The 22,404-nt window shown below is 39.1% G+C and overlaps 1 protein-coding gene across 1 annotated transcript; it reads right to left on the bottom strand.

The window, feature by feature from the left end:
* Positions 1-711: 711 nt before the first annotated feature.
* On the bottom strand, positions 712-21,565 carry anpepa (alanyl (membrane) aminopeptidase a). Its single transcript, XM_003437689.5, has 21 exons — positions 21,295-21,565; positions 13,011-13,721; positions 12,173-12,315; positions 11,755-11,891; positions 11,459-11,585; positions 11,189-11,343; positions 10,381-10,494; positions 10,089-10,232; positions 9,679-9,744; positions 9,434-9,499; positions 9,128-9,303; positions 8,736-8,812; positions 8,451-8,584; positions 5,839-5,894; positions 5,617-5,764; positions 5,416-5,507; positions 5,212-5,322; positions 4,452-4,619; positions 3,474-3,614; positions 3,146-3,227; positions 712-3,017 (listed from the first exon to the last, which is right to left on the bottom strand). Exons 2-21 carry the CDS (start codon positions 13,613-13,615, stop codon positions 2,865-2,867), a joined length of 2,895 nt encoding a protein of 964 aa, XP_003437737.1. The 5' UTR covers positions 13,616-13,721; positions 21,295-21,565; the 3' UTR covers positions 712-2,864.
* Between the last annotated feature and the right edge of the window lie 839 nt (positions 21,566-22,404).

Here is a 22,404-nt window from a genome sequence, read left to right as displayed (position 1 = left end):
GTGAATAATATTTTTATTAACCTTAGTGTTGATGTTAAACATATTTTTAAAAACTTTCATCAGCTCATCTTTTCACCTTGAAGTGTAACATCTGTTTCAAACGAGTAGAAACAAGAATGACTTATTAGATTTATTTATCCCGTATATGTTTTTACAGATGATGAGGCTTCCAGTAAGACTGTAATTACACAGAAAAAGGAACAAAAGCATTTCAGGCAGCCGGCAGATGATTCCTTTTAAAAATATATCGGAAAAGACTCTGATCACAGACTCTGTTTTCCATCTGATTACATTCCTGCAGCTAAAACTACAAGCTTGTATAGTCAGGATTAGACCTGCAGTGAGATGGTCCTGACAGGGAAAGTTCATCCAAGTGAAATCAACCCTTCTTATGATCTATTATGTTGCTACTGAGATATTTTATGGGAAAGTTTTTAACCTGTCACTGCTCATTGGGGAAAAATGACTCCATTCATCTATGTTAACTCTTTAGGGTTTGCAGATCTTTTATTTTGATTTGGCAGGTGATTAAAAATTTAACAATTAAGTTTAAAAAAGCCAAATTGTGTAAAACAACATGTACTATTATTCTAAATGTAAACCCATCCACTATAACTAAAAACTTAAAAGCTGCAGAAAATGTCAGTAAACAATGATGGGAAGAAAAGGTGAATCTATAGTTACTGCCTGTTTGCAATAAACACACCAACAATAGGTACAAATCCAACTTTATTCATACGAATCAGTTTGAAATGTGACATGAAGTTTGGATTAAAGGCAAGCTGTTTTCACACATGAACTTTGGAAAATATGTATATATGTAAGCTCAGTGTGCTTAACACAGAAGATAAAAACATGCTTAGTTACTGAGTGTAAGCCTGTGTGAACAAAGAGATTTGGAGTTTGTTTTTGAATGTCTGCGCAGATATAACTGATCTCAGGTCAGCAGCCGGCTTGTTCCAAAGAACAGGAGCACAGTAACTGAGGGCGCCCTCATCACACATCTTCATGAATCAGATCCAGGTAAGAGATCTTTGCCTGATTGTTAGACAGGTCTGACTGGGTTATGAATCAGGATAAGTGATTCTTATTGATAAACACGAGTGTGGGGAAACATCTGAAGAATCAGAATGATTTTAAACTGATGGGTTTGTGTTTGTTATCTGCATGTTGTCACCTCTCTTTGTAAGGAAGAAAATTGTTTATCTCAATGGGAATCATGGAGGAGGCATGAAGGTGTTGTAAGGAAAGCAAAGAAGCTGATGAATTTGGCAACTAAGGAAAATAAAACAACAGTATCTGAGGAGGAAATTAGAAAACCCACACCTGTCCAAAATGTCTTCTTGAGAATGATGATGGTTTAAAAAAATTAAACTTGATTAATAAAATGATTATCCCTGAAACAGTTTGTAGGTGCTGACATTTACTTTTGTGGTCCTATCTGCCAGCCTATAGATATTAATAAAATACTGGGACTTTTTCCCCTCACTCTTTGTTTCTGAGGCAAACGTAACCACTTCTTTGGACCTACCTTCACGTCCATTCCGATAGTTTTAGCAATCTCCCTGCAACAATTTGCTGAAGTTTGTGAGCCCTTACATTGGTGCTATGATCATTATTTCTTGTATTGACACGTTATTCTTTCGCTGATAAATTCAAAAACTGTAGTGGAAAAGTAGCCAGAAATGCATGGGAGGAATCGTGCTGAACTGGACAATCTCAATAGCTGTGAGCTGCATCAGCCTGATGTGTAGTTACATTTCTGGGAAGATGCACATCCAGTTATGACATAGGTTAGGCTATAGAATTTCAGATGGGTCTGCGGTTACAGTGTAGCTGCTGAAGCATAAACCCCCAGGCCCCTCCTCCAGCTCTTCAGGAGGGCCACCAAGGTGTTCGCAAGTCTCCTCCCAGGGAGCCATGCCTGAAACCCTTCACCTAAAAGGTGTCCACAGGTACTATTCTTTCTATGACCATTTATTTTTGGTTGGTGTTGTAAAGTTAGAGAAGGAAGGCTGAGATGGTTTGGGCATGTACAGAGGAGGGATAATGGATATATTGGACAAAGGATGTCGAATATAGAGCTGCTAAGCAGCAGGAGAAGAAGAAAAGCATAGAGGAGGTTTATGGATGCAGTGAATGAGGAGGACAGTGTTGGTGTGACACATGATGTCACATGATGGAAGCAAATGATCAAATGATGTTGAGCAATATAAAATTAAAATTTTGTGAATGAGGTCATTTTTCTAAAGCTGTCCTTTCTCACAGGTGACAGGAAGTACACAACTTTAGATGTGCTCTTACTTCTGGAAATACTTTATTGTGTTTAGTGGTCAGCACTTGCTGTAATTCAGTGAACTATTATAAGTATAATTCTAGCATGGCTTCAACCGCCCATCATATGCACTTTGTACTAGGAAGTTGGCAGGATAGAGACTGTTTAATGTCTGATCCCACCACATCAGACATTTCTCCCATGCACCTCTGTGTGTCTAGGAAAGTTCAAGCACATGCATGAAAACAGCTGTCGTCAACAGATTTTAACCACTTGTAGAATTGCTGCCATTAATCTCTGCCACTACTGCTCTACATCAAATTTACTGCCTTAGGTAATAGTATAAATCATGATAAGCATCAACTTAAAAAATGTAAAATATGTAGAAAACGAACACACTGTCTTGGTCTCTTCCCTTCCCTTGCACTAAAGCTGATGTTAAGTGGGCTATTGTGTGACAACAGTTAAACAGTCCTTGTGCATTTGTCAAGAGAAAAGGCTTTTGTTGTTTCCGATGATTATAGTGATTTCCATTAATTACATATCACTGTCAGTACTGAAAAAAGGACTGTGGTGGCTTTTGGTGTTCTCACGTGGACTCCTGAGCAAACCACTGCTGCACTTCAGCTTTGTTTTCTGTCACCCACTTGATGTTAGCCGTTGTTTTCTCTATGGCCTGCTCTAGGGCCATGGTGGCAGAACCAAAGCCAACACTGAGATTTTCTTCTTTGAATCTTTTAAGCTGGAGAGGGAAGCAAATACAAACAGACAAAATCAGAATTTTAGCAATCGTTGTATTTATTTTCTCCCATATGCCCAAAGGGAAATTCTGTGTTTTTCTGTGTGGTTGTGGTTTTGTTGGCTCCATACCTCCTGTAACTCATACTCTGTAGAGAATCTCTGTGTGATTCCACTGACAAGATTAGAGAAGGAAAATGATCCTTTTCCATATCTAAAAAAAGAAAAGGAAAAAAAGCTGTAGTTCAGCAGAAGGAATTATGAATAGGTAGGTAGTCATGCTTGAAAACTCAAACTGAGCAAGTAAGTGAAAAAAAAAAAACCCAGCAGGATTTGCACCTAAAGAAATGTGATTACTACTTAAATCTGACTGTGGATTCAGCTTTTAAAATTCTTTTCTGTCTTTAATGATAACCTTTAGAGTACTGACTATTTAGAAACAAAAGGAGAGAGCTCTCACTGTTGGAAGATGTAACTCCATCTAGCTTTGACGAAGTTCCATGCTAGCGGCATCCCCACAACATTTCGGGCAATATTCTGGATGGTAGAGGTGGCGTCTTGCTTACGGATCTTAGTTGGGTCTAGTGTGTACTCCAGATACCTGGGTCAACAAAATACCCACATACAACAATTATTTCCGAGGGAAAATGGAAAATTTCTGAGATCATTCAAAGTTGTGACTGCACGATTTATAATGCCTGCTATAGATATTGCTCAGTTTAATTCAGTTTTATTTATGCAGCACTAAACTAGAAAGGAGGGAATCAACAACCAGAGACCAGGAGATAAAGTAGCATTAATGGTACATGGGAACTATTTTTTAGAATTGTGACCACCTTAATATTTAACAACATTATAACATATTTATAGGCAATAACACACAGCTTAATATCTTGGGGGCGTGGGGGGGCTGCTACAGGCTTTCTTTAATTTGCCTGGCCACCATCATTATTTGGAAAGGGGTCCTTAGGGAGTGTAACCCCCTCACTTGCTTACTGCTTGAACTGACAAACTGATTAAAAATGAATTACCGTGCATTTGTTGATGAGTTTATGGGACTGCATAAAAACAAACTCATCCCAGACAAGATAAAAACACGTTTGGTGGCCAGCGTCCACAAGCAGGATTTATTTGTTTGCGAGGATATAATTAAAATAGTACTGTTTAGATAGCACCATGATGGGTGGTAAATAGAGTACAAGCCAATCTGGAAAGCACTTGTTCTTCTGCTGTGATGTGAATCTCTTCAGAACCAGTTCACAGTGTTAGATTTACTGTTTTTAATGGTTCTGTCATTAAGAGGTAATTGCTATAATTGCTCTTTCTCTGTGTTCAAATACTCAATATATTATTGAGTTTCATTCTGAATAAACAACCAGTTTAGCTTCTTTGAAAAGCATTTACACTGCTAATACATTACTGTACTTCCACAACACACCTGTTTAAAAGCCAAGGTATTTTGCTGCAGGCCAGTGCGGACCTGAGCCTGGAAGCTTCAGATGCCAGAGTAGCATTCTTGAACATGCTCCACGCAAAGTCCCACTCCGCCACACCACCAAATGCTATGGAGTAGCAATAAACTGTGCTTTTCAAGTTGGGATGGATCCTGGTGAACATAAAGAAGATTATGCAATGAATCCTAGAACACTAGCTCACTCCTCTCCCTCTCCTCTCTGTTTCTCTGAATGCACACACACAGACATACTTGGCATATAGGTCGCTAGCTAGTTAACAGTTCAGCAGTCAAATTTAAGAGGTCTGAATTATGACAGATGATAAAAATATTCGTTCTCACACCCCTCTAAATTCCTTACTGCTCTTGCAGTGGGCAGTGCAAGAGTCTTTGGACTTACTTGCAAATTGTCAGTGTGGCATGCCTGAGGTTGGCATGGGAGTGACATATCTTCTTGCATGTCATGATCTGCTGGATTTGTAGCTAAGAAGATGCATTAATTTGAATTACAGCTCTTGTTTCTAAAGTCTGTGGTGTCAATCTCCACTTCATGTTGCTGGTTATGAGCTGCATCATAACCGCCTAACCCTAAAAACACCTGTCACTGCCTAGATTTCTAACAATTTCCAAAAACTCACATATTCTGACCATAGACTGTTTACTAAAAGACGGATATAAAAGCCTTAAACCTGTATGAGAACTTTCATAGGCTCAAAAGAACAGATTGAAACTACTTTGTACTCACGGGTTGCGATTTGGATTTTTCATCCACTCTCTGTACCAGCTTTTTATAAGCTCCCTGCAGCCTTCCACTCCCGCACTGCATGCTATCCCAATAGCATTTATCTGATTATACCTGAGAAAAAAAAGTTTACAGAGACAGACAATATATACAAAATCTTAACTTTTTGATTTTATATCAAAAATCTGTGTTTAAAAGAGCCCTTACTGGTCAGTGTGTCCTGTAGGTACTCTGGTCCAGTTAGATGTAATTGTCTTGAAATGCTCAAATAGAGGTTGTATTTGTTTCTTAAGGTATGCCTAAAATAAGAGTTAGAGTTAGTTTTTTTCCTGTCACTTGACTATTTTACTTTAAACACTCACAATAGGCAAGAATAATAATTAGCATGTAAACTAAAGTAGGGCTAACCTGCAAAACTCCGTAGACTTCATTGCGGTCAAACATGAGAATATAGTAGTTGAGGTTTCTCAAAGCTGACTCCCAGGGGATGTAGTCTCGCTCTTTGGACAGGTATTTGGTAGTTCTCAGAGCCAGTGTCGTGCTGATTATTTTGGCTCTGGGGAAAGAGAAATGAATGCTTTTTAACATATATCCGTTTAATACTTTAACTTAAGATTTATTTTTCTTTACCTTGCTAAATTGAATGCATCATCGATAATCTGTGCCCTGTTGATGATTGATACAGCCTGAAAGAAAAAAAAAGTCACATACAAAGGCAACAAAGAGTATAAGACAAAACAATTTAATTTAACATTTAAAATTATGAAATGTAATACACTGAAAATGCAATATGAAAAATGCCATTGAACAAAGCCAACATATTTCTGTCAGTTAAAGCTCTGAAACCTTGGGCTTTATCAGATCAGCTGGAAGGACTCTCTGTTCTCATGCGTTTGTTTGTTTTGCACTCCAGCAACTGAAAAGGCATTCACAAAGGTTGCCTGGTAGCTAAAAGTGAGATTGTTGACTTGACTGCTTGGTTTTTCAAATTGCTTTGCCACTGAAGGGTAGCCTGGATGACTTAGATTGTGACTAATTGTGATTTTACACCCTAGACGCTTGGGTACCGACCTAAAAAGTACTATGAACTCATTGTCATGTTAAAGAAATCAATTTGAGATGATCTCAGCTTTGTAAATTGGTGTCCTATACTGCAGAAAGGAGCCATGAGGAGATGGATAGACATTGTCAGCAGCAATACTCAGGTAAGCTGTGGCATTTCAATAACGCTTGGTTGCTTCTAATGGGCCCAAAATGTGCCAAGAAAAAATCCCTCACACCACCACAAGCTCATACCACCAGCACCAGTCTGAACTGTTGATCCAAGGCAGCATGATCCATGCTTTCATGTTGTTCATCACAAATTCTGTCCCTACCATCTGAATACTGTAGCAGAAATTAAGACTCAGATCAAAAAAACATTTTTGTCCAATTTTGGTGCAAATAGTAGCCTCGGTTTCCTGTTCCTAATTGATGGTAGCGGTACCAAGTTTGGTCTTCTGCTTCTTTAGCCCATCTGTTTCAAGGTTCAATGTGTTTTGTGTGTATTCAGAGATGCTCTTCTGTTATTTTTCGATCTCAAAGCAGCCTGGACATCACCCTCTAGTATCAGCAAGGCATTTTCACCCAGAGAACTACCGCTCACTGAATATTTTCTCTTTCTGACCATTCTCTGTAAATCATAGAGATGGTTGTGTGGGAAAATCCCAGTAGATCACCAGTTTCTGAAACACTCAGACCAGCCCAACTGAAACCAACAAGCATGCCTTTGGTGGGGGCGTGGTTTTTGGCCTGCTGCAGAGGAGGGGAGACGCAGTGACCTCACAGGGCGGCGCGGAGGCGGGAAGGAATAGGTGCCTGGAACTGAATTGATGAGGAGAGACTTTTCTTATGTCTTGCAGTGAGAAGGAACGAGAGGGACAACGGGAGTGATGGAGTGGCTGCATCCGGGGCAGGAGCCAGAAACCGCAGGGGAAATCAGAATTGTAAATAAAGCACTGTTGAACTGTCAAACGCAGAAGTGTCCATCTCTGGGTCGTGTGTCACAATGCCATTCTCAAAATCACTTAAATCGCCTTTTTTCCCCATTTAGGTGCTCGGTTCTATTTCCACCATACCTAAATGCAAAGAGTTAATCCCATGTGGCTGTGGATCTGATAGTTGCATTATCGTGCAGAACGGGTGTGCTCAACAAAGTGGCCAGTGAGTGTAGTCTCAGAGCTCAAATAACTGACAGAAAAAGCAGCAAATATGAACATTTGACAGCTGATACATTTCTGAAACGTAACAAACTCAGCTCTTGTCTTGTCTTCCACGGCAAACTTTGATCGGTGCACTCAAAGTAAAAATTTAGTCAAAAACATGAGTTACACATACTGAAAGCAGTTCAAATTGTCTACAGCTCAGTGTGTAAATTTGGCAAAAATTTATAGATTGTACCAGGGTTTTTTTTTCTGCTAAGACTTTAACTTTTAACTTGGAGTTTTTGTGCAGTTATTGTGTTTTTAAGATTCTTTGCCTAGTCTGGTGCCGTCTACCTTAAGCCATTTAAACACACGAACCTCAGTCAAATTCATAAGACATAGATCCAGATATCTTCCAAATTATCCTTTCTCACATGAAGGATAGCAGGAAAAAATAACCTTGAAGTACATTCATACTACTGATAATACTGTGTTTGCTTCAGGCAAAGGAGTCTGGAGAGCCTTAACAGGAGGCAGCACACGTGATTCTCACTTGATACTGTTAAATACACAATTGTGCTATTTTCATATCAGTGCAATAAGATGACACACAGAATTTGACCCAGGGGCAGGTTGAAAACCGGCTAATACTGGTTCAAGAGTGCCCAGACCTTTATCAGTTGGTATCTGTAAAAGTTCAGGGCTGCAGTGCTATTGTCGGGAAAGTGTAAGATATAGCTAAGAGTATAATAACCAGTCACAGCAGAGAGTCTTTGTCACTGACCCAATCCAGCAAAAACCGACCTTGAACATAGGTAACAGAAACTAGGGGAAGTTCATAGATATAGTTGGAGTAAATATGTTTCTTAAAAAAAAACAACTTTGTTTTATTATTTTAGTGTAGTTTGGTTTTATTTTTATTTAAAAGGTTCTCTGACACAAATATATGCACCTATCCCATCCAGTTTTGGTTGTTTGAATAGCCGTTGTACAGTCTTTAGTTGTCATACCATCTAAATGTGGACATAAAGCACAAACAGGAAATGGCTTGTGACTCACCTGGTGGTTGGTGTTGAGCAGGGAAAGGAGACGGTCCCAGTTATCAGGATCGTAGTTCACCCTGAAGTATCCGGATACGTTTGTGTTTGCGAGTACCCAGTCCTCTCCTGACACTCTCATCGGAATGTGAGTGTCTAGTTAAAAAAAGGAAAAGAATAACACGCAGCAGATTTAATTAATTTAATGAGCTGTGGTTGAACCAACTAATCTAGCAGGAAATGTCTTGGTTTTTTTTAGTCTGTATGCAGAACTAATACAGCACCATGAATGTTAATATGAGTGGACCTGTTTTTTGAAGGAGCCAGTATTGTGGCTGCTCCACACCTGTCTTCATCCATTTGATAGGGACATACCAGGTGTAACTAGACAGAAAAAACATAACGGGAAAAGAATAAAGATAATTTATTGTTTGTCATTTCCATATTACGATTTCACTGCTAGTGGCTACACTGGATTAATACATCAGATTCTTATTGGCTGCTGTCTGAAAAAGATCAACTTCAGCAGAAGCAACACAAACAAATCAGAGTCACATCTCATGTCAGCAACACGCGACATCAGCCCCTTCAAAGTGAATGAGAAACAGGAGCCTAAAGCACACATGTGTAAGTGCAGCCTAAATCCCTTCATTTCTCATCTGTGTGGAACTTGCACCACAAGGTTAAACAGTTTCCTACTTGAACTGAGAGGGTCTGTCCACTGTAGAGTCTGGATCCAACAGGAAGTGTTTCTGTGTGATACTTCCTGTCCGGGTATCAATAGTGACCACTGGGTAGCCCATCTGGAGAGTCCAGTGGTTCATGATTTTTTCGACAGAGTGTGGGATATGTATTCCTGGTGTGTTTTCAACTGCCTGACAACACACACACACACACACACACACACACACACACACACACACACGTGTAGCAGGAAATTAAGATAATTACACACACACACACCCAAAAAACACAATACCAGTGAAGTCAGGCAGGTTAACTAACCTGTTGGAGGTGATCCCACAGGTCTGTATATACAGTGTTACCAAAAGCGAATGTGTTCAGGTAAGACTGAAGACACAAAAAGGAGAAGAGGATCATATGATGCGATCACCAGGAAAGGAAAATAGTGTGAATTTACAAGGAAACTTTTTGGCTTAAATAACCACAGACATAGCATCATTAATTCCAAGTCTGCTGACAGTCGTATACACATTATGGCAGCAGAGATGAAGTGACGATATACTCACACTGAGTCCTCTAGCAAACACAGGCTCGGTGAGAAACTCTGACAGCATCCTTAGCACTGCTGCACCCTTGGAAAAACAAACCGCCAGAATTTGGTGAGCTTGAATTTCTCATAACGGAAAGGGATTTTCCACAAATCCCAAAGCAAACATTAAAACGAGGTGCTGTCCTGATGGTGTGATGTGAATCACACAGACGCAGGAAGCCTGAGTAAACTGGGAAAACTGAGCCTTTTACTGCAAATTAGCTGAATACAAAGTAATATAATTAAATAAACATGACAGTTTAAAATCATATGGGCTTCAAATCTGGCTATATTGTCTGCAAATGTGGGTGAAATTGTAGAATATATACTTTATTTCTGTGAATCAACTTGCATAAAATATTGTGTAAAATTATCAGACGAGCAGACCTTGCTGTAAGAGATAGTGCTGAACATTTCACTGATCTGAGCGGGCTCAGTGACTTCCTCTTCTCCACGTGACAGTGGGTGAGAGAAGGCCAAGGCATCCACAGCAAACACCTTCTGAACATCATAAAGGATGATGTGATCTTTCTGCAGCCAAGCAGAGAAAGAGAACCAGGGTAGGTTTTATAAGCCAACAACATCTGTGAAAGGTTACTGATCTGTGACACAAAAGTGCACATCTGTTAAGAACTGCAATGAACTTTGCTGTCTGTGGAGATGCAAGCATGTCTCTTACAATGTTCCAGGTGGGCTCGGCGTAGTCGACTCCGAGGTACTCCACATATGATGCAAACCCCTCGTTTAACCACAAGTCATTCCACCATCGCAGAGTTACCAGATTTCCAAACCACTAAATAAACACATGAGGAGTAAACAGATGAGCAGTTCTGCCATGACCAGGGAATTAACGTTTCCATGAACTTAGACTTTGGCCAACATTAGCACTATCAGTCACATCCAAGCAACACAATAACCGAATCAGCAGGGAATTAAACTATTTCAAACCACAGGATTTCACATCTGTTATTATGTGTCGAGAGCAGGGTGAAATTACTCCACTGTCATGATTTGTCATCTGCTTTTGCAAAAGGGAGTAACACAAGTACATTTATTTTTACAGTACTTGATGAGTGAAGGAGGGAGACTAGATTATGAAATCAAGTTCATTTCATAATCTAATGTTGCTTTAATAATAATGGATTGCGTTTATATAGTGCTTTTCGAGACCCTCAAAGCGCTTAAGAATTCCACTATTCATTCACACACTGGTGGAGGCAAACTACAGCTGCCCTGGGGCAGACTGACAGAAGCGAGGCTGCCATATCGCGCCATCGGCCCCTCTGGCCAACACCAGTAGGCGGTAGGTGAAGTGTCTTGCCCAAGGACACAACGACCGAGACTGTCCAAGCCGGGGCTCGAACCGGCAACCTTCCAATTACAAGACGAACTGCCAACTCTTGAGCCACGATCGCCACGATTAGTTTGTGTTATCTAAAGCTTTGAGAAAAGTGACCGTCTGGGTTAAAAAAAAAACAATGCTATACCATGTGTGCGAGTTCGTGGGAAATCACAGTTGAGACCCTCTCTTTGTTTCCAGTGGAGGAAAGGATGGGGTCATAGAGCAGGGCCGTTTCCCTGTATGTGACCAGACCCCAGTTCTCCATTGCTCCAGCATTGAAGTCGGGCAAAGCGATCTGATCTGTGGAGACGAAGGGTTATAAAATGCTGTGCTCAGGGAGATCATTGAAATGAAATAATTTATAATAATGTTAATTAATCATATATCTGTTATATGTCACAGCAAAATGGTCTACCTGACTTGGAGAGAGGGTATGATGTGTTGTAGTAATGCTCATAAAACCTCAGGATGGGTCCTGTAACATTGAGAGCATAGTTCCCCTGCCCATCATCTATTGCTTTTCTCCGAGCCCAGATTCGAATCTGCAAAAAATTATTTAAATCTTTGAGTCCAAAATAAATGGTGCTCCTTACCATTTCATGCGCATTTTAATTTTCCAAGATCATATTTGGGAAAACATGAGCTGGGGAATTTTTTTTGGATCCTGGCTTCACTGGTGATTTAAGTGAATATGTAATCCAGGTTTCTTACCAATAAATCATTTTGGTTTGACTCAATGGAAACAAAGTCGCTGACGATAAATGCCAGTAGATATGTTGACATTTTCCGCGTGGGCTCAAATGTTGTAATTTTGACATCCACACCGTCAATGACAGTCTCTGACGTTTCTGTGCAGGCAGAGAAAAATATTAAACACTCTGTTAGCATTAACAGTGTTTAGTTGCTTATTTACTTTAATAACTTGGACAAGGTGTTTGATTAGTTACAACCAATGACTGTAGAAAACAGTCATTGGCTTTTCTACAGCCACCGGTTTATGAAGCAGTTACAATACCTACTACTTACAACATGATATCTATTCTCATTTTGAGCTTGTTTTTCCATTTTACAGTTTCCATTTGGACTGAAAAAAATAAAAAACTGAAATGATTTTGTTTATCCAACGAACCCTTTTCCTTGCCATTGGACAGAGCCACAGTGTCTCGTGAGTGAATGATTGTGACAGTAAAGACTGCTTTCATGGCTGGTTCGTCAAAGCAAGGAAAGCTTTTCCTGGCATAGGTTGCCTGCATTTGTGAGGTAGCAACAACTCTGCAAAACATTGGAAATAAACATTAATGCAAAACATTCACCAACAAACCAAAAGCCTTCAAAAACTGACCAAGAGAAACATTAAGCAAATAATACTGCGGCTTTATCACAGACACTGGCATCTTGAAATTATACACAGTCTCCTTTGCTGTTTGCATGTCATTCACTAAATATTAGACACAAATCATCACATATTAAATAAATCAGAATATCAATAATGCAGTCATTCATCCAGCTAACAATCATAATTCACAAGTTACTGTATTGTGTGAAGTACAAAAAGAAAGTGATATGTATTCTTTTGATTGACTGGCTGTATTGCACAAAGTGATGAAAACTGCAATCTACTGAGAATGACAAATATGACTTCCACATACTCATTCTGCAACTTTCACTCAAATCTGACCCGTCCACTGGAAGGAGTAGAAATTCTTGCGATAATAGAAAAGTGCATGTTAAATAACAAATATGACCTTAATCTTGACCTTGAAACATAGCTAGTGAGTAAAACCATGAGCAGAGAACAGGTTCAAAACATAAAGCTAACAGTGGTTACCTGTCTGACAGCTCTGTGATTGCAACCTCCTAACGCTGACATATTTGCTCTCCAAAAAGAACCCAATATCTCACCACCAGCATCTGATAGAACAGCAGTATTTGACACCCTGGAATAAGAATGTGTTGACAAGTCTTACTTCTTTACGCCATCCTCAATATATTCACTCCTGTAAAAGCCCTCCAGGTCATCTGCCAGCTCCCCGAGAAATTCTGTGTAAAGTGAATAGGATGCTCCCGCGGATAATCTGCTGCCTAGCTGAATAACCAGAAACTCAGTTTTCTTCACAAGCCAAGAATTCAGTATAGTGGGCACTGGGGTGTCATCCTGGCTGCTCAGTTTAGCATGATGCCCAAAGAAGGTAGTAAAGTTGAGTTTTTTGGAGTGGATGATGATGAGGTCTGTTTCTTTCACACAGTTAAAAATTACTGTTGAATGTCCAGTGAAGATGTACAAGCCCTCTGCATTGGGCTTCAGTCGTGGCCACAGGGTCACATTGTAAGAGACGGGGATGAGGGAATCTGGAAGTCTGTAGTGGTCCCAGGGTTCCTTTGGGGTGTCAGGGGTGGTGCTGGGTGTAGTTGTACTGGTGCTATCTGATTCTCCATCTCCTACGTTACCTTGATTCTTGGACTTTTCCTTGTCGTAGGCAACAGAAAGAGCTATAATTGTAGCCAGTCCACAGATCGCAAGTACAAACATCCCGAGGCCCACATTTTTACTTATGTAGTAGACTTTCCCCATGTCTGATCAGAAGGTTAATGCAGGAATCAGAGGGATCTCAGTCTGTTTATGTCAGCACAGCAGAACTCCTCCTTCTCAGTTAATGGGTGAGCTATTTACATGGCACCTGCCGAAAAAAAAGAGGAAAAACAAGAAAACCTCAGCCATTTAATCTATAACTTGGCATCTCTATTTTTTGTAATAAGTTGTCAGGGATGCTTAACAAGCCATGTAGCTTCATAGTTACTGTTTTGATAGAATTATGTAACATTAATAAATCATTCCATTTCTGTGATTCATTATAAAACCAGACTTCCAAACTGGTCTCCAAACAGCACTTCACTTTGTGTGAACAAAAAAAAATCTGTAAAAAAAACATTTTACTTTTAAATTCATAATTACATTCCATAAAGGTGGCTCATAACAACATGGGGCTCATAAAACAGTTCTCAGTAGTACTACTTGAAAAACATGTATCATTATTTCTCATCCTGCAGGCAGCGGATTAAACACTGAAAAAGACACCTAAGGGTTGAAGGTGTTGTTACTCAGACTTCTTGGCTTTGGTGTTAGGCGCTGGTCTCATGCAAAACAAAAACGTTTCAGCATCACAAGTCGATCAATCAATGAAAAACAACTTTATGTATCACAACGTAACTGGTCAGTGGTACTATAACGTTAAAAAAAAAAATCATCTGAGAAATATTGGGGGTAAATATTGTCACAAAGGCATGATGCTGAATAATGAAGCATTAAGCTGGAGCTCATCTTTTGAGTGCCTTTAGCTTTTCTGTGGGTGAATTCAAACTATTCCTGTTCTATTTTCTGAGTCTCTTCCGCTTTCCCACACTTTCAAAACATCAGTGCTATTCGATCACCGAGCTGGAGAAAACAGGACGGGAGGAAAAGGGAGGAACGGTCTGCTGTAATTGATGGTTGGGGTAGTTTGGGTCAAAGTCAATCTCTGTCAACCTCTGAAGATAAAAAATGAAGCCAGTGTGCAAGTGGGGAAAAACTGCAGTTCTTGTGGGTATCACTTGAAGCTGATTAATTAAACTGGACCTTTTCACTCTGTTGTTAATGGATTACCTGACTGATATCATCATTTGCTGCAAGTTAAAGACCGCCTAAGAAATTTTTGCTTCAGTTTGAATAAAATTCTAGTGTTTAAAGAGCCCATAGTACTTATTAGACCAATATCTGTCTGTGCCTTGCACCCATACAGTTTATAAATGCAGCTTGCTAAATGTATATGACAAATAACACCACTCTTTCATCCATACAAGGTAAGTTATGGCTACAAAATGTGGCAGTGGCCAAAAAGATAACAATACATGTTCAAAAAGCAAAAATTAGACCAGTGGGTAATATCACCATGGCTACGTCCAGCTTTTAACCTGTCTACTGTCTATGGTCAGAAAATGGAAAGGTGATCCAGTCAAGTACCAACCCTAGAAAAAAGCCCACAAATCCAACTTCTACCTGAATCCAGGTAGTACCCAATTGGGGTTCTTCTGTCATTCCAAATTTCAGACATTACCCAAAATTGACCTTTTTGTTTTTGTAACCAAAATTGCAGTCATGTATGCCTAAAACTCTAGCAGTGATATTTTAAATGAGTCAGAGATAATGAGAAGAAGTTCTTGTTATTTTTAAAACTTCACCTACACACAATGAGACGTGTAGCTCCTGTATTCCTTCTAGTTAACTCCTGTTTGGTTAGGAAGTAGCAGCATGCGTCCAGCTTCGACTCTGAATTCTTTCTAATTTTACCAAAAGCCGTTGCTGAGATCAAAAGTGTCATCGCAGTTCTTGTTATTCCTTTTGACGTGACAAAGAACACTTCATAGCTGCCAATCCAGTTCAGCTTGTTCTGTTAGATTACCTTCCAGCTATGTCTCTTCCTTGCCTCATCAGTATCATAAAGCACTCTGCATGCAGACCAGTGCATCCTATCTCCCTACATTATTTGCATCAAATGGTTCAACTCTTCACTCTGAATTCTCTGTATTTTTATCAGGCAACCAACAGGTTTTCCTGCACTACCTGCAAAAGTCTTAGTCATTTAGCCTCTTTGTAAACAAGAATGCCTTTCCAATGAGTTGTTTTCACCATATGTCATTTATTCATATCATCCTGTCTTTCAGGCCTATAATCACACAAACCTACTCCTTCCCAACACCACCTTAACTTTAGCTCAGGAAGTTGCAGCTCACTGTCCACATTCTTGCTTTTCTTCACCACAAATCCACAGAATCCTGTCTTATCGCCATGACCTTTTGTGACGTCTTTGCTGAAAAAGGATTTTTTTTTCTGTCACAACCTCTATGAATATTATCCTACACTTCCAAAGACTGTAATCTTGCCTTATAATGATCTAAATTCAAAAGCATTTTGGTAAATATGCTTGTTCACTTTCTTTTCAAGCGGTAAAGAAACTGACACAATGCTCATGTGTGTACAGTAAACATGAAATTGGGCCAGTGGCCAGTTAGCAAACAAAGAAACAATTTTTTTTCACAGACAAGAGTCACAAGATGCTTTACAGAAAACAGCCTAAAACAATACAAAGAGGACAGGAGAGAAAACAAAGACAAAGAACACAAAATGTATACAGTGCAAAAAGTGACATTTACCCTTATATGAAGCAAGAACTGCACAATAATTAAAACAGGGTTAAAAGAAGACTGAAAAGTATGTTACACAAAACACAAAATGTGTTGCTAAAATGCTAAAGTAAGTAGATATATTGTCAGTTCTCGACAGGATCGTGCTAAGTCCTCTACAGGCCGGGCCAAGTGGCTTCAAAATCTCCGTTACCCCGTGTCCTTATGTGCGTGCAGGGAACAAACCTATAGGTAGGCCAAGTTTAGCACAAAGACTGGAAACACAGGAGGAAAAAAAAGAAACAGTATTAACTGGTACTTGCAGTATATTAAAGGATGCCTCAGGTATTTATTTGAGCTCCTTTTTAATATTGGACTGTCCATTTTGGCTTTAAGCATTCCATATATATATTTCCATGTAGTAACCATTCCCACTTCACTTTGTCATTAATTCATTTCCATTTGTGTCATTAATATTTAACAGTAGGAGACTGGACTGTCTTCACCTCTACACCGGTAGATATGCCATGACATCATAAAAACACTCCAATGAACCTGTTATCAATAATTTCTCAATATTTACAGCTGATTCTTTCCATGGAACACTTTGTATCCCCAGTTTTATGGAGTCTTGGAACAACAGCTCATAAAGTGTAACAGGGTAACAGTTATAAATGAAAGTAAATATAAGATCTTTATATTAGTTCTGTCTGCTTCACCAGGTTTTGACTTGTGGGGAAATGAAAGAGAGTAATGTAACAATATCACCTCCATACTATTTAGACATCACAACTGGCAATAGAAGTAATAATACCTTGTTTACCAGTTAAACAGTAAAGAGATAGAAAAGAGACCATTTTCTTTCAGAATCTTCTCACATTATTGGTATCTTCGGTGAAATTGAGTTTAGTTATATCTGCTAGCGAACAAACAAACAGAATACAACCTGAAGTCAAAGCACTCTGTGTCACTTATGACGTACCCAACCAAAACCTTGACCATGTAGTTATTTATTTCATAATGAACGGTCTCGATTTTCCTTCCTGTCTGACAGCGTGTGCATGTGACTGCTTATCACAGGGTCCTAAAACACAGGACCATCATGAAGTTGTCACAATCCTGGGTTGTGTAACCTAGCGCTTTGAGTTTTCTTGGTTTTTTTATATTCATTGTTTATTTTTAGTCCTTTTGGTTCCTCAGTTGTACTTCTTTGTTCATTTAGATTCCCTTGGGTCTTCACCCCTGTGTTAAAGTTCCCCTTGTTGCTGAGTGCGTCTTACATGTCTTGTTTTATGTCTGCATGGTCAATGTTGTCAAGTTCGTGTCATGTCTGCGTCTCGTCATGTTACCTGTTTATTTCGAAAGTCTGGTTTCCATGTGCATTGTTTTTAGGTTTACATTTTTCTGTGCGTCATTATGTTCATTCTAGTCAGCTGTTTCCTCATGTGTCTCCACTTCCCCATATCACCTAATGTGTGCGTATTTAAGTCCTTTGTCTCTTACTGTTTGTTGTCAGGACGTCTGCCTGTTTCCCTTCATGTTATCTAGTCATAGTCACAGTTTTAGTCACAGTCAAAGTCATAGTTTAAGTCATATTTTTAGTTCATGTCATACGAACTTGTCTGTTTATCTTCGTGTAGACTTGGTCTCGTTTTTGGTTTAGTTCATGTGTTTGGCCAGAATAAAGGCTCGCCTTTTGTGTCTGTTTTTGGGTCCGTGCAACAAAACACACCGACGTACCCCGCCGTGACAGATGTGTTAAATGTCTCATGACTTTGTCTGTGTTAAGAAGGCTTTTCATTCTCTATTTATACCATAGTATTTTATATCCATATATGAGGTTGTCATATAGTGTTTTACATTTATTTATAATGATTTTTAATCGCATCTTTTTTTAATAAAGGCAGTTGGATAGGAGTGTGGTGATTAGCGTTGTCACCTGGGTTTGAATCCACCAGCCAGCTTGGGCCTTTTGTGTGGCATTTTCATGCTTATACATGTAAACTCTGGCTCCCTCCTGCAGTTCTCTATGTGTTAGCCCTGTGACAGCCTGGCAGTTAGTCCAGTTTGTAGCCCAGCTTTTGGCCTGTGAGAGCTAAGATAGGCTGTAGCACACTGCAACGCTAAATTGGATAAGTTTAAAGAGAAATGGATGGCTGAATGGAGTTTTGCATACAGAAAGTACCATTTCTTGGAATCTATCATACCATTATAACACTATGATAACAGGAAATTCTTCAGAGGAGGTTTATATTTTAAGTTGAAGGTTAATATTTTTGTTTTTGTATTCGAAGAAATACATCAGTGCTGTGTGTGAAAGTTTCACTTATTACTTGGACTTTGACTTAAATTTGATACCCATTACAGGATGACATCCGAGCCAATTTTATCTGCTTACACTTTAGAAGAGCTGACCTAGGCCATAATGACTAACTTTCCAATCAGTCATAAAAGCTACTAAGTGATTGAAAACGAGTCATGGTGTTAAGTGTGTATTAAACCATCATTATTTAAGATGCTATTGTTCATGTTGAGCTACTAAATTTTAGTCTGAACTTGCCACTCTTTCTGCTTGTGTTATTTAACTTAGTTTAGTTTGGATGTGAAGTGTTAACAAAGATCAAGTGTATCCTCCTCCAGTTAAACATACACAGAGCTGTGTCTTCGGTTTGCTCACACACATCTAATTAAGAATGACATAAGAATGACATAAGAATAGAATAGAATAGAATAGAAAAATCCTTTAATTGTCCCACAAGGGGAAATTTGGTTGTAACAGCAGCCAAAAAGACACATATACAAACAAACAGTACACAGAACAGAAACATACACAATTTTTCTATTCAATTTCTGTAACTGATGGTTAATAATAATCCATGGCCCATTGTAATGATAGCTTGTAACACTCATTATAAGGTGAGTTCAAAGCTATGATAACATCCACATCATGATGATTCAGCTTCTTTAGGAGTGAAATGCTAAAACAATAAAATGTGGCAGCTTTTATGTTTATAGACCAAGAGAGGGGAAACCATGATAAACGCTTACCCCGCTTACTTCATTCATAAATTCACTTGTAGAATAAATTGATTTAAAAGATCAGTGTGTTCCTTGAGTATGCAAAGACCCACTGCAGTCAGTGGTGTGTGAACTCAACAACCTACAGGTAGAGAACATGAGGAACAAACACTGGAATGCAATACTGCAGGCCAGCACAGAGAGTTATTCTTTGAGCTGGCGTAGAAAGCGTGCTCTCAAATGTCTGAGCTTTTCCCATGCAACAAAAATGAACTAAAAGCCAACTGTTTTTGAAAGACTGACTTATAGTTGTAGACTATAAAAAAAAAGGAACAGAAGCTCAGGCTGGAAGACACAGCAGCATGTAGAAAGATTATAATTTGTAAGATGATTTTTTTTACAGAACAGTAATTGCCACATAACAATAATGCACTCAAATTATTATTGTCTATATCTCTTTCAAAGCTTATTTCTTGTGTTATTAACGGAATACCTTTTTAGCGGCAGAGAAATGGAGCAGTGCCTCTTAGGCGCCAAAGAAAAGGTGCTGATGGAGAAACAGCAAGCTGACTGCAGTTGGGACCTTAATTTGTGATGTTTAATAAGACTTAAAAACATATACTGGAGTCATAAAAACAATATATCCTCATAGACTTCTAGGTTACCTGATTTACTTTAGCAAACAGAGGAGTTGCCCCCTGCAGGATATTAGAAAGAATACAGATTTAATGAAATACAGCTTTTATACGGTGTTTGTTTCTTCCTTAATTTGCCTTACCTGTCACATTCATATGGGATCTTTTTACACTATAAAACATGTACTGTGTTTTTTTTAATTGGTACTGCTGTCATTACAGCGTAAAGCTTCAAAATCACACAATGTGTTACATTTTAATGACGGAAAAGCTTTATAACATACAAGGCTGGGCTTGTTTGTTGGTACTAACTTATAAACAATGTTGAATAGAAATCTAATTTTCATACAGCAGGTTATAAAGGCTATTCTTTCCCATTTCAGCAGTGGAAGGTAATTCAGATGTCTGTGAAATCAATCAGCGAATGCATTTTAATCATCAGTCTTTCAAATAAATCCTCTTACAGTCACTTTAGACCAAGTCAATAAGAAATATAATCCGAAAAAATCACGTGCACGTTCCTCTTTGCCAACCGAGAGCCGGAGTGGGAATGTTTATCGTGGGGAGGGCAAAGTTACATATTTTCATGGAGTAATAAAATGACAACGAAAAAGCAATGTGACAAGGCGTATTTCGTGGTGTGATTTTAAAAGGCCTCCTACTTCAATCCTCTACAAGTGTTGTGTATTCTTATTGAAGAGCCACAGAAGAACGTCTTTTTTCTATCATGTGATTAACTTTTTTTGTGTGCTTCATCCGTGTCCTATCACACTTTAACCTTCAGCTGTTTTAACAAGATTTATCATTGTCCATCAATAAATTTCGACTTATCTCAGACATATAAAGGTAAAAATACCTTTTAGCACTCATGCAATCATTCCACCTGTTCATGAACCTGTGACCCACACTATCAACTCTGTGTTTACTCACTTCCACGCTGAACAGATAAGCTACAGTCAGTTTATGGGGGCTGCAGAGTTTACATCGAGAACAGCCCATGCTGGATGTTAACAGATGACTAATAAATCCACATCACAACCACTAAAGCCAAACACTGATTTATCTCACAGCTGCTTTACTAAAGTATTTACTTTGCACTCACTGCAAACTGAGTTGCTGTTGCATACTTTGGCTTTTGAAATTAAGCAAGAGCAGCGTAACTCAAAGTGTCATGGATTTTCTTAAACAGCATCACAAGACTGTACTTCACAGCGGAAAGTCTGCCTTTGATCCATTCAGGGAACATTTGTGAACAATTACACCAACTTCTTGCTGCACAGAAACTCTAAGGGAAAAAGCAGTGCAACAATTTACCATATGGCTGTAAAACTTGCACAAAGACAACTAGTGTTACTTTTCTTAGGTTGAAGACAAAGCTTGGATCAACAAGACTGGTGTCCTTGGTCAGATTTATACCAAAAATATAGAAAACAGTACCTACCAAACCTTGTGTAGCTGCATGTCCACCGCTCACCCGGAATTAAGTCCACACAAGACGTTCAAGTTGAGCTGGAATGATCCCAGGCTTAAAGACTTCAGTCGGCATCTGGGAGACGGAGGTAGGAGGTGGCGAGAGCTATGACAGGTTTTCCTAGAGATGTAGGGAGGGAACAACCTCCTCCATGCCCCAAAATCCCTAAATTAGTGGGAAGGGGGGAATGAAAGAATGCGGCTGTATCAACAACACTGCATTGTGGTCGAGCAGAAAGAGCTCCGATCCTCAGAGGTACAGAGTGTCCTGATCATTCTGATGAAGGTTTCATATGACGCAGATAAACCACAGCCCCAGTGCCTCAGCTTACCTGCTCATATGCAAGAAAATCTCAAGGTCTGTTATGTGCAAACCGAATAAAGCACAGCCACAGGGATTTCGATTTTCATTCATTTAATTTACCTTGGCAAGAAATGTCTTTGACACCAGGACACATTTCCTTCCCTAAAAGGATTTCATGATAAAAGTCTTAATTTGATCATACCTGACGACTAAATACAGCCAAAGAGACACAAATATACAAACATTTCAATGATCCAAAAATGGTTATAGTCATTGCACTCTGCTGTCTCTCCTAACAGATGTTGGCAAGATCTTGCAGTAGCACATTAAAAATTTGGGCATAACCAAACATCATTTGCATGTTCTGCACCCTGGAGAACAACACCATTAGTCACAAGTTGCAAAGACATCAGGGGAAAAATATATAAAGGAGATGGAAAATGAAAACTGTGGCAAGAACCAAATAACTGTTCGCCAGAAACAGAAGCCTAAGATCATATTTCAGTGAACTGAATGTAGTCCAAAAACTCAATCCAGAAAGGAGGGAATGCTTTGAAAACAGAGATTTGGGAGAGCTGTGTAGAAAAATACACACTCGGCTAAGACATCATTCATTTATCCTTTAGAAAAGGAAGGAAATCGGGTGGCCTCAAACCCCCCACAAACAATTGTACATATATAATAATAGCACGCTTAATGCTTTCTAGAATCAAACTTTACATCGTTGTGCAAATCCTTCAAATAATCTGCAACATTGATACAACAGACATCAAATAT

Source organism: Oreochromis niloticus, linkage group LG1 (genome assembly GCF_001858045.2).
Source record: "Oreochromis niloticus isolate F11D_XX linkage group LG1, O_niloticus_UMD_NMBU, whole genome shotgun sequence".
In the NCBI taxonomy this organism is placed as follows: Eukaryota; Metazoa; Chordata; class Actinopteri; order Cichliformes; family Cichlidae; genus Oreochromis; species Oreochromis niloticus.
Note: the sequence above shows the minus strand (reverse complement) of the source record. Positions and strands in the feature narration are given on the sequence as shown.

Excerpts from the sequence above, each read along its gene's own strand:
- anpepa (XM_003437689.5), bottom strand. The coding sequence starts at position 13,615 with ATGGGGAAAGTCTACTACATAAGTAAAAATGTGGGCCTCGGGATGTTT. Across the intron at positions 11,892-12,172 it reads GTCCAATGGCAAGGAAAAGG|AAACGTCAGAGACTGTCATT; the intron begins GTTCGTTGGATA and ends CTGCCTGCACAG. Across the intron at positions 8,585-8,735 it reads CTGGCTCCTTCAAAAAACAG|ACACTCACATTCCGATGAGA; the intron begins GTCCACTCATAT and ends TTTTTTAACTAG.